The sequence below is a fragment of the Panulirus ornatus genome, chromosome 46 (assembly GCF_036320965.1).
Source record: "Panulirus ornatus isolate Po-2019 chromosome 46, ASM3632096v1, whole genome shotgun sequence".
NCBI classification, from domain to species: domain Eukaryota; kingdom Metazoa; phylum Arthropoda; class Malacostraca; order Decapoda; family Palinuridae; genus Panulirus; species Panulirus ornatus.
Genome location: NC_092269.1, coordinates 10,302,031 through 10,315,068, shown reverse-complemented (window position 1 = coordinate 10,315,068; position 13,038 = coordinate 10,302,031). Strand labels below are relative to the sequence as shown.

Below are 13,038 nucleotides of genomic sequence, written 5' to 3'. Positions count from 1 at the left end.
TGCCCTGGTTCAGTCCATTTGCAGCATGCTGCCCCCTTATATACCTTATCGCTCCAATTAACTCTCCTGTGTGCACATCTTTGACTCTCGCATGTTCAGGCCTTGATCACTCAAAACCGTTTTACTACGTCCATCCCATTTTCAATTGTCCTATTCCCCTAGACACATCCACTTCTGAAACATCTTTTCTTTGTCAGCCTATCCTCGCTCATTCTTTCCATGTGTCCAGGACCATTTCAACACCCTCTTCAGTTATCTTAGTCATACTTTTTGTATTACCACACTCCTTTCATATTCTTATTATTACTTACTCTTATTTAGCAATTTCACTAGCCTTGTAGGGTAATGCAGGAACACAACAATATTCAGTTCATGAAAGAGTTAACACTTGAATGATATTATTGAGTATTCTTCCCTCATCTTGAAGGTCCATAAGATTCAGTCTGCTGTCTTATTGCATGAAGCAACTTTTGTTTTGCTGTGTTTGCTGAATGTTAGGTTATTAGACATTTTTAGTTAAAGGTTTGCCACATTATTCAACTGGTTTATAGTATCGTATGTGTGTCTGGTATTCTGTGTTTGATTTCTTCATTTTCTCCATACTGGATGAGCTGAAACTTATCTACATTTAAAAGCATGTTGTTCTTGGTTGCACAGTCATAGACTTTGTTTATGCCTCTTTGTAGCCTTTCAGCATCAAATGATGTGATTTTTATACTTATTCTTATATCATGTGCAAAGGATCACCTTTAAGGGATGATATGAAATGGTGGCTGATGTTTGTGTCAGTATCAGATATAAGAATGAGGAACAGGAGGGTTAAAGTACAGTTCCTTGGGTGACTGCTTTTTACCATGGAGGTACTGGAGATGGCATCGTTTACAACTGTGTTGTGATCTTAGATAAAAAGTTTTATATACATCTCCCAATTTTTTTGGTCATTCCCATCTTCAGCATTTTATGTATACCATGGTCAGATTTGTCAAATGCTTTTGAAAAAGTGTGGAAATCACATCAATGTTTTTTGTTTTCCAGTTTCAAGTCTTATGTTGGTTAAGCAACTAAGAAAGGCAAGATCTTCCTGCCCTGAAACCTTGTTGCCCTTGGTTAAGTAGATGTTTCAGTTCTATAAATTCAGTCAGCTTTTCTTTTAGGACTGTCAAAAAAGATTTGTTTAATGGTACCAGTTAATAGTTTTTTTTTGGACTATTTTGCTTCCTCCTTTTTGGAACAGGGCATTGTGGGTCAGTTTGACTCGAGAACAGGACTATTCAATTGGTGGCCCATGGGCCAAATCTGGTCCTGGAGTGGTTTTTCATTGGCTGCCTAGCAACTGCAAACACTTAACATTTTCACAGTTGACTACAAAAAAATGCCCCTTACTCTCCGTCACCCAGTTTGGCTTTAGATCCAAACACTTCATAACCATAGTATGTGCAGACTTTAGTAACACACAGGATGACTTCATCTAGCTAAAAACTCTCTCCCAGACAGTATACCTGTTGCAGTAGATTTCAGAATGGCAGTTGACACTCCCCAGATGTTGATTTACACAAATGATGTTCAGCTCTACCTTCAATGATAAATGAAAAAATGATTGGCCAACTCTGTAGGTGGTTGCCACACTAGATTTACCCACAAAGACAGCACATCCAGAACACTCGTTGTTCTACACTGGATTCCGTAATGGCACTTTTGCTTGTCTTTTCCTGCATGACCTCCCTTGGCCTTACCTTGCTGCAAACACACTTCTGTGCAGACAGCCTTATAAGAGGCTGTATGCAACCCATTGCTACAATGCAATAATGATTTTTATGTTAGATGAGATGGAAAGGGCAACTGAGGGCCTAATCAAGGCCATCTCATTAGCATGTTATTTTTTCATACTTGATTGTTATTTCCTTCAGTAATGCCATGAAACGGACAAAGAAAGACTCATCCACTAACGTACACATATAGATACATTTACATGTATATTCATATACGCACATATACATGAATGTACATACATACATAGACATATATATTCATATACACACATGTACATTCATGCTTGCCTTGAACCATATCTGATGCCACTCTGCCCTACAGGAAACAGCATCACCACACCGTGTGTCAGTGAGATAGCACCAGGAAACAGCCAAACAAAGGCCACATCTGCTCACATCCATTCATGAGCTGTCATATATAATGCACCAAAACCACAACTCCCTATCTACATCTAGGCACCAGAGACCTTTCCATGGTTTACCCCTGGTTCAATCCAAGTTGACCCCAGTATACCACATAATTCCAATTCACTCTATTCTGTGTATGCCTTTCACCCTCCTGCATTTTCAGGCCCTGATTGCTCAAAATCTATTTCAGTCCATCCTTCCACCTCCAGTTTGGACTCCTGTGGATAGGGGAAAAGAATACTGCCCATGTATTCTTTGCTTGTCATAGAAAGTGACTAAAGAGGGGGCAGCCTAGAAATCCTCTCCTCCTGTTATATTACTTTCCAAAAGAAGGAACAGAGAAGGGGGGCCAAATGATGAATTTTCCCTCTAAGTCTCAGTCATATGTTCTTGAAGTTACCTCGCTAATGTGGGAAATGGCGAATGTAAAAAATTTATATATATATGCCATAGCCTGAGGCAGGTACTCTTTTTTATCAACCATTTCCAGGATATTCAATGTATCATGGTGAAGTGCCTGAGGATTGGCGGAATGCTTGCATAGTGCCCTTGTACAAAGGCAAGGGATAAAAGTGAGTGTTCAAATTACAGAGGTATAAGTTTGTTGAGTATTCCTGGTAAATTATATGGGAGGGTATTGATTGAGAGGGTGAAACATGTACAGAGCATCAGATTGAGGAAGAGCAGTGTGGTTTCAGAAGTTATAGAGGATGTGTGGATCAGGTGTTTGCCTTGAAGAATGTATGTGAGAAATACTTAGAAAAACAAATGGATTTGTATGTAGCATTTATGGATCTGGAGAAGGCATATGATAGAGTTGATAGAGATGCTCTGTGGAAGGTATGAAGAATATATGGTGTGAGGCAAGTTGCTAGAAGCAGTGAAAAGTTTTTATCGAGGATGTAAGGCATGTGTACGATTAGGAAGAGAAGAAAGTGATTGGTTCTCAGTGAATGTCAGTTTGCAGCAGGGGTGCGTGATGTCTCCATGGTTGTTTATGGATGGGGTTGTTAGGGAGGTGAATGCAAGAGTTTTGGAGAGAGGGGCAAGTATGAAGTCTGTTGTGGATGAGAGGGCTTGGTGGCTGATTTGGGTGAGAAACTGGAGAAGCTGGTGACTGAGTTTGGTAAAGTGTGTGAAAGAAGAAAGCTGAGAGTAAGTGTGAATAAGAGCAAGGTTATTAGGTATAGTATGGTTGAGGGACAAGTCAGCTGGGAGGTAAATTTGAATGGAGAAAAACTGGAGGAAGTGAAGTGTTTTAGATATCTGGGAGTGGATTTGGTAGTGGATGGAACCATGGAAGTGGAAATGAGTCATAGGGTGGGGGAGGGCGAAAGTTCTGGGAGCATTGAAAAATGTGTGGAAGGCGAGAACATTATCTCAGAAAGCAAAAATGGGTATATTTGAAGGAATAGTGGTTCCAACAATGTTATATGGTTGCAAGGTGTGGGCTATGGGTAGGGTCGTGCGGAGGAGGGTAAATGTGTTGGAAATGAGATGTTTGAGGACAATATGTGGTGTGAGGTGGATTGATCAAGTAAGTAATGAAAAGGTTAGAGATATGTGTGGTAATAAAAAGAGTGTGGTTGAGAGAGCAAAAGAGGGTGTATTGAAATGGTTTGGTCACATGGAGAGAATGAGTGAGGAAAGATTGACAAAGAGGATATGTGTGTCAGAGGTGGAGGCAACAAGAAGTAGGAGACCAAATTGGAGGTGGAAGGATGGAGTGAAAAAGATTTTGAGCGATCAGGGCCTGAACATGCAGGAGGGTGAAAGGCGTGCAAGGAATAGTGTGAATTGGAACGATGTGGTATACCAGGGTCAACGTGCTGTCAGTGGATTGAACCAGGGCATGTGAAGTGTCTGGGGTAAACCATGGAAAGTTTTGTGGGGCCTGGATGTGGAAAGGGAGCTGTGGTTTTGTTGCATTATGCATGACAGCTAGAGACTGAGTGTGAATGAATGTGGCCTTTGGCCTTTGTTGTCTTTTCCTAGCACTACCTTTCGCACATGTGGGGGGAGGGGGTTGTCATTTCAAGTGAGGTGGGGATGGCGACGTGAATGAATAAAGGCAGCAATTATGAATTATGTACATGTGTATGTATGTATGTGTATATATGAATATTTTGAAATGTATAGGTATGTATATGTGTGTGTGTGTGGACGTGTGTGATTATACATGTGTATGTGGGTGGGTTGGGCCATTCTTTCATCTGTTTCCTTGAGTTAGCTCGCTAATGCTGGAGACAGCGATAAAGTATAATAATGATAATAGTAATTCCAGGATAAACAACCAGGTTGAATGCAGACTGCCTGTAGCAACCAGGATTTGAACCTATGTGCCCAGCCCTGTGTGGCTTGTTTATGCATCACAGTTAGGAACTCTAACTGCTACACTGTGAAAGTCCATATTCCATGCTGTAACAAGCATTTAAAACTCACACAACTTAGCAACTACATCCACACTGAAATCCATGATGCTCTGATGCTTATACTTTGGACAGACATGAATCCACATGGCATCCCTACATTACCTTGAACGATGAACTGCCACTCGACAATACACGGCTCCCCTACATTACCGTGAATGATGAACTGTCACTCAACAGTACACCAACCACACTAAGCATCACACATAACACATTCCCTTCTAAATTTCAGACATCAACATAGTTCAAAAAGAAACTAGATGATTTTAGAACATCTCACTGGTATGAACTTTGGACTGGACAAAAGAAGCCTTCAACAGCCATTACAAATTTTTTTTACAATTTTAAGCTGTGCCTATATATATAACCTTGTTACCCACTCTTTCTAAAGCAAGCATAACAGAGCTTCAACTCGACAGAAATAGAGCACTCAGAACAACCACACTGAATAGGAACCACCACAGTTTTGACAACTACACAATATAACAAAATTCTTTCTAATACCTTACAATTGCTTTTTGACAATTGGGGTTTTAATTTTGTGTATTGGCATTGTCCCACTCCCATCCATGCATTTTCTTAACCACCCTCCAACCTCCCCATTGAAATATAAAGCTCACCCCAGCCTCATGTGCTCTCAGACACCTCCTTACCCCTCCCAGCAGTCACCACTTTGTCAAAACAGTTACCTACACTGAAACGACCTGACAAACACTCAACATCTGCACCCCAGTGCAGTCTTGAACTTCATCTCATTGGCACTTGTGTGCAGCCACCAAACAACATGTCACTTTTGCATTCTTGCACTTTAGGACACCACTTATCTCTTTGGTAGATCTCATCATGTACAATATCCAGTTTCATATTCAATGATTTTTAAAATGATGTAACTTTTCTGTTGATTTCTAGGTCAGAATAAATAGAGAAAATGCAACATGTACAGTCTGTACCAAGTTAGGTTGGGAGCTGTAGAAGAGAAATTTCTTTATGGTCAGTGGCCATAAAAAAGAAACTTAATTAACATTTCCAACATGAATGATACTTTGTTGCATTCCCCTTTCTCTTGATGCAGTTATGTATCATGCTGCTAGCAAGATTCTTGAAAACGTGGGGGAAAAACTGCCCCATACCTGCTTAGTTGCTGCCTCAAATTTTGGTACAGAAGACTTATCCATATCATATAGTCTTCGCTTCACAACGGACCATGGGTTTTTAATTAGGTTTAGGTTATGGATGTTTCCTGGCTTGACCTTGATTATTTCACCTCTATCTATATATCCAGTGCCTCTTGCTTCTGGGAACCTCAAGTGAGTGGCCATGGTAAAAGTCTCCATAATTATGAACTCTAGTGCCACTTTTTAGCCTTCAGTGTCTCGCCCTTAACAGGTCATTGGCAGAGGACAACTGTAGCACAGTGTTTTCAGAGGCTCCCACTTAATGTTCCTATCTATTATTTTCACTAATGTTTCTTTCATACCACAACTTTTTGTTGCTCCTTCCCTTTTGCCAAAAGGCAAGACTGTTGCAAAGTACTCATCACAGGAAAAGTCTAGAGTTATGAAGAATGAGTCGTGTGAATTAGGTATTGTCAAGTGTTACTTGTGATGCAGAAAGAAGTGACAGCTACCTGGGTCAGAGGAGTACAACTTGACAACCATGAAGTGCTGGCTTACTATGCAGCCGTCACTAACCCTCTTGATACCTAGGTGGGTAATGATGGTAATATACCTCCCGGGTTGGTGTCTGCCTACCCAGTAGGAGTGTGGTAGAGAGCCTCATTCTGCACAAAATATTTTGCCCATGCACTTTTAAATGAATCAGGTAAATAGTTGTTGATTAAATTTAAGTACATCACCTTTTCACTTTCACATTCTCGGGAAAGATTATCAAACAGCCCCAAATCATAAGAGAAGGTCTTATAGCATTTTCTATATACTGTGACAGGTGTGGGTCCGAGAGGGGAGGCCCGTTCACCCTCCCTCTGGTGTTCCTTGTTACAGTAAATATTGACTTGTCACTTCACAAAACTATTCTCTATGTTTCCAGATCATAGACACTGTATTTCTTGCAAAATTTCACTTGTTTTCCCTTCTGGGTGGCAGTCACTTGAGGTTTACACCAGTATGAAATACGAAATCCCAACTCTTTATGAGGAACCTTTGGAAAATTTTTAGTGAGACATTGGAGCAACTTAAGGTTCTGCTTGATTTCTCATGCTGTCAGGAATGGGCAGGCCTTAACTTGTCTTGCAGTCACTTTATGGGTCCTATGAGACATTAATATTGGCGTTTGAGGCTTGGGAAAAGGATGTGGTGAATTGGGCTCCTCATTCCTAAACTGCTTCACCAACCTTTGGACAGTCCACAGGCAGACACCTGTTTGCTCAGTGACATATTTCAAATTATGCTTTGCCTGTATATGGCTATCACTGCTGCAACATCCTATTTCAGTGTAACTCCTGGACATAATAGGATGACATCAAAGCTAGGTAATCAAAGACAAATGTGGAGAAAAAAATCCCAACTCACTGAGGTACTTAAAGACATGGGCCTCATGGCTGCTAAACACAAACTGATTGCTATGACACATTATCACATCGTAGCTGAATGTATGATCAGTGTTATTGATGCACGACTTAACGTATTACATTTGCCAGGGTCTCTGTAAGATGCATCACATGATTTCACAATAATTAAAGTCAGCAGCCCTCTTGTGCCATGACTTCTGTCACAGACTGAATTTAGCACTTACTCACATTTGAAGTTTAAGGTATCTTTTGATGAAGTGGCATCTCTGAGGGAAGGTTGAAGGTTTCACAGTTATACTTTTGATTGTTAGAAACTGGAAATCAGAAACAAAATATTTTTTTTTTCCCTGTTGGGAAGTTGTTCCATATCATTGTAAAAATTCCCTTGTGAACTTTATATATAATTGAAATACTTTATTGACTAACCCAGAAAGTTAGCCAACTCAGAAATTAGAAGGGATTCTGCAGTATTTTTAAAAGCTAGAGTTTTTATGACATGTTACTGGCCCCATGATTATGGTGTAACTTCAAATTTAAAAATATTACAATATGGTGAATACCATGTACAACCCATATAGATGTTTATCAGTGATTGCAGAAGTTGCTTTACCAATTTCTTTTTCTTTCCAGAGTATCCAGTTAATAGTAGTGGACTGGCTCCTAGGAGTGCGAACAGTTGTGTGGGAGGAAGAGGCTACCACAGATTGTGATACACTGTCTGTGGCCCCTGCTTATATGCTTCAAGGTTTCCAGCATGATTTGGCTTTGCTGCGGAAACTTGTTCAGCACATTCCTGTAAGATATGGATTTTACAGCTCATTTTGAAATATATTTTTGTGTATACAGAAATGTCTTTGTATATGCTGGTTATGCAGCTTTTGCTTACAATATGTGCTGCATTTGATTATGAAATGGACAGTTGGCAAACTCACTGTGGTGCATAATGGCTTTATCTTGATAGGGGGTGTTAGCACGGGTATTCTTGCATGAAGCAACACTTCGTATGATGGCTGGAGCTTCACCTGCCCGAACTCAGCAGTTACTGGACAGGTCACTTAGACATAGATACAGCAAACCATCTGTTATATGTGGAAAGGGTAAGTACATCATAAATACCTTTTGTCTTGTTTAGTTTTAAGATGAAATTTACTGTATGCCTTACCTTACCATATTTTCAAGTTTCCACAGCACTTGGGAAGCCGGCCATGTCAACCAGGTAGGACTCCGCCTTAAAATATAGTTTTGTTTTGTGTGTTGTCTTTGTGGGGTGAAAACAGGGTAGTGAGGAGTAATTGTTTTGTCTACAATGTGGCATGACATATGTTATGATACTTTGATAGAGTGTGTTACCTTGTAGAGACAAATGGATGTCCAGAACTTAGACAAGAAATGGTAACTTGTATGTATCTTGGTAGTGTCTGATCAGGTGGTTGCTTAAAGCTTGTTGGATTCTCTCAACGTGTACATGTTTTGTCATTGTTGTGGTTGCTGGGAGGGGAGGATCTGTAAGTGTGAAATAGGTCACTTTTTATTTCTACTTTGGCTATGGTGTGGTTGAGCTAAGAAAGGTTTAGAGTTGTTGCAAAGAACCGAGTTGAAAGCACACTGTGGTAAGATTGTTTTGAAAGTATTTTGGTTTCATTGTATGGATATTGGACATTTGTGGTTTCCATGAAGGTGGTGAATGTTGTGAATGCTTGGTTTTGTGTGGTTTTAAGCTTGATATTTTCAAGCAGGTGAAAGATAGTGTAAGATGGAGTGGATGAATTATCTATAGAGGTTTATTTCTTCAAATCAGGAACCAAATCTCGGATATTTTACATTGTATATTCTTCCCTACTCCTTGCTAAAATCCTTTCAAGCAATCTACCATATGCCTTTTTCATCTCTTCCAGAGCAATGCCAATCTCATGTCTACCATGCATTTCCTGTTTTATTCCTATATCTCACGACCTTGTATCCAACTACTAATTCTACAACCTTTAACAGTCAACTTATCTGCCACCTTTATGCTATAAAGTACTTCTTTACATCTTTTTTAGCGTCTTAATTTCATGGCCTCGGGTGATTTTCTGTTTCCTGGTGCTACCTTGCAATTTTGTATCAGTAGATTATGTAAATAACCTTCCTGAGAAATGTTCACTGTCTGCATCATTATTTTGGGTTGTAATCAAGTTCAATTCACTCTTCTCTTGTGGGGAAATTTCTGGCTTATTGTCTTTTCTTGTGACTCAGATCTAACTGTTACCATCTTAGTTGCCCTCCTCTAAACCTTCTGTGTTAGGTCTTTATTTAGGCGTGGTTATTAAGACTTGAGAAGCATATTTCACTTTTGGACTTATGTAGGGTATAAACAGCCTGCTTGAATGTTTACTTAACCGTTAAATATACTTGAAAGCTGTTTCAGTTTTTGACATCTGATAGTTTTGTCTACTAGTTTCTTAATTTGGGACTCTGGCAGTAGTTATGGGTGATGTCAGCTCCCAAGTCCATTTCACACACTTAGTCCTAAGCTTATTTCCTGCATTTTAATAATTTTGAAGACTTCTTTCACTGTGTTCCATCCACATTACATTTTCTTAAGTAGAATTTCACCATCCTTGTATCAGACCAACTTTGGAGTCTTTTAGGTCCTCTTTTAAGTTGGTGCAGGTGTTCTTGCTTTTCACATCCCTCATGACCTTTACATGTGCAAACATTCATGTAGGAGTCTGTATCATTGGCAAGTCCTTCACATAGATAAGGAAGTGTAACGCTATCAGAATAGAATCCTGCAGCACCCCATTGGTGACCCATCATTTTGAGAATGCTCCTGTGATGTGTCCTGTGTTCCACTCTAAGGGAATCTTCCATCCATCATAGGAGTGTCACCTTATTCTTGCCAGCTTATCTCTGCTTTCTTATCAGCCTCTTATGCAGTAATGTCAAAAGCTCTCCGACACTCCAGACACAGACAATCAACCAGCCTTCCCCTTTTGTCTATGGCAGAAATATGACCTTTTCCAGAAACCATTTAGTTATATAGGTAATCCCTCCTATGCAGAAAGTTGTCCATTTGCTTGACGATTATTTTTCCTTGTGTCTTACAGACCACTCTTGTAAGGGAGACTGTTTTGTAGTTTAATGCTTCTCTCTATTTCTGGTATCCTTTCATAATTTCCCTTTTCCACTCCCTTGGCACTTTGACTCTCCAATGACATCATGAACAGTATTCCAAATGCCATATTGTGTATCTTTGCATACATTCAGATTATATGGTGAAATATCAATAAGACCATGAGCCCTTTATAGGTCAAGAACACACAACAGTCTGATATTCTTTTGTGTTGTGGCTTTATACATAATTCTTCCTTAATGCCATGGGACTTCCTGAAAACCACAACTCGAGCAAAATCAGAAGTTATTTTTGGACCCCTCTGAGACTCGTTAGATTTAATGCCACCTCAGAAATGCACCTCCACAAACACAAGTAATTTTTTGATTACTTCACAGTTAGGTTTTATGTTTGAAACACAGTAAAATGTAGTTGAACTTTCAGTGGCTAAAGTAGGTTAAGTGCAACTGACCAACTCGAGCATCCATATACTGTCTTTCTCCTCAACATGTGAAGTCTAGGCTAACAGGCATTATTATATTACTTAGAAATAATGTACTGATGATACTTAGCTTTATTTAGTACAATAGTCAAGTTGTTTACAAGTAGCTAATGTATCCTAGTTTTACTGGTCGACTCGGCAAAGAAATCCGAACGAAATATGCCAATGGCAGGATCATACTTAATTCCCAAATCAATATGTTCTTGGATACCAAAACCAGTTACCATTCTGTGAGAAATTATCAGGATGCAGCTCATACTCATGGACCTTCAACCAAAGGAGTGTACAGTGTAACGAGCCTTGGAAAACGGGTTTCTAATCAGTCAGAGTCAGTTTGTCATCAAATTCTCCAATACAGATGTTCAAACACAGCTTACCGATGTGAACCTCTTGCATCAGATTTTTTGTTTGTCATGCATCTTTCACCCTGTCAAGACTGAGACTGAGACAGACAGAGAATCAAAAAAGTGTGGCCATAAGTGTTGTTACCTATCTGTAACACTTCTTGTTAATGTTTTGCACATTTATATTTAGAAAGGAGGTATTTTATACTCGAGTATCCTTTTATTTAATTGGTAACATTTTAGCCAACATTTAGAAGGTCACTATCTTAAATTTTTTGATATTCATAACACTGGTTATTGACGATACCAGTGTTTCTCTTTAAGCTGAAATCTCTAATGTTTTACTGTACCATCTTTGAGAAGTGCTTGTTTTAATAAAAAGGTTCATTCACCATCCTAAGTATTTCTTCATTGTTTTGGATTATGAGGATTTTTTGATGGATTATGGTACTTATGCACCTCTTTTGTTAGAGTTCCTCCCTGCATTATGTATTTCCTGTATGGGCTAACTTCTGTTGTTTCTGAGGGCCAAACCACTAACACTTTTGCCCTTATGTTCCTTCTTGCTATCATATACCTCTCTGGACAGAACACGAGATCATATCTCTTTTGCCAGCTTTGTTCCACAATTTCAACTCTATCAGTTGTGTTTTCCTTTATTGATCCTTGAATTCCATCTCTTACTGGTCCATCTACATTTGTGTATACATTAAATTGACATAACCATCATCATACATTCCTGCCCTCTGTGTAGTGCTGGTGGAGCTGCTGTGAGTGGCCATGACATTTGAGTGTGTGAGTTTGCATCAGAAATGTTAGGCAAGATCCTCCTTTGCCACTTGACTGCAGAAAAACGTTTGAGAAGTATCATTTCATACTTTTGTGATCCTATTTACATTATAGAAAGAAATCATTTATCCTTTTAATTCAATCTCTCTTGTTACCCTCTATATAATCATTCTGATGTGTATCTCCCTTCATATATTTTCTTTTTAAGGATATACTGTCTGCAGTTCAGACTTGTACTGCTTTAGTCTATTCTTTTTTCTTGCATAATTCCAGATTTTATAAATATTCATTCCTTTCTTGCAGACAAGAAGCTTGGGGGCTTCACAGGTGAGCGGGAACATGCAACTGCATTAATGTTGGCATGTCAGCACCTTCCCTCACAGCTACTATCTTCTCCTGGGGAGCGGGCAGGAATGCTGGCAGAAGCAGCAAAAACACTGGAAAAAATTGGTGATAAGAGAAGACTTCAAGACTGTTACACATTGATGAAGAGTCTGGGGACTGGAGTATCATCATATGGTTGATTGAAGGTTGTTACATATGTAACCTGCATTATATATATATATATCATATACTACATCATTCACTTCATGAATTGTGAAAACCTTCGATGATTTATCATTTTTTGTGTATCATGCATTTTAATTCAGCAGCACCTTCAGAATTTACCCCTTGGAAATTATAATCTCATCTGTAGTTTGTGGCCTTTGACTTCTTTTTGTGGAAAATTATTCCTTGCATCTTTGCATTGAAGGACCAAAGACATGATTATTGTTGATGGCTGTACCTGCTTTTCTTATTGTGGTAAAGAAATTTCCATGTATGTATATATGGTGGAAATTATTTTTGTTAGTCTAAAACTTGACTTTGATTATCCTTGATATGCAAACCTTACACACAAAAAAAATGCCTTGGTGGCTACTAGTTCTTTATGGCTTCAACAAACATGAGCATAGATACAGATATGCATTTTGGATGTACAGTTTTAGGTTAAGATAATAAGCGGTTAATAGAAATTACAAGACAAGAATGAATGTTGAGAATATATTTGGTAAAGATGCTAGTGTAAAGCTTGGGTCAAATGCAATGGAAGCATTTTGTCCATGGAGGTGGGATGAACAGAAATGTAGATAAATCAACTCTTGCAAAGTGGAAAAGTAAGAAACTAATAAACAT

The 13,038-nt window shown here is 39.0% G+C and overlaps 1 protein-coding gene across 2 annotated transcripts in view; it reads left to right on the top strand.

Annotated features, from left to right (window-relative positions):
* The window catches only part of SREBP (Sterol regulatory element binding protein), a 47,542-nt gene extending 34,820 nt beyond the window's left edge, over positions 1-12,722 (top strand). For both annotated transcript variants that reach the window (XM_071688822.1, XM_071688823.1), the window contains exons 13-15: positions 7,764-7,928; positions 8,095-8,230; positions 12,166-12,722. In XM_071688822.1, coding sequence (XP_071544923.1) covers positions 7,764-7,928; positions 8,095-8,230; positions 12,166-12,386 — 522 coding nt within the window. In that variant the 3' untranslated portion in view covers positions 12,387-12,722. The remainder of the gene's footprint in view (positions 1-7,763; positions 7,929-8,094; positions 8,231-12,165) is intronic.
* The last annotated feature ends 316 nt before the right edge of the window (positions 12,723-13,038 follow it).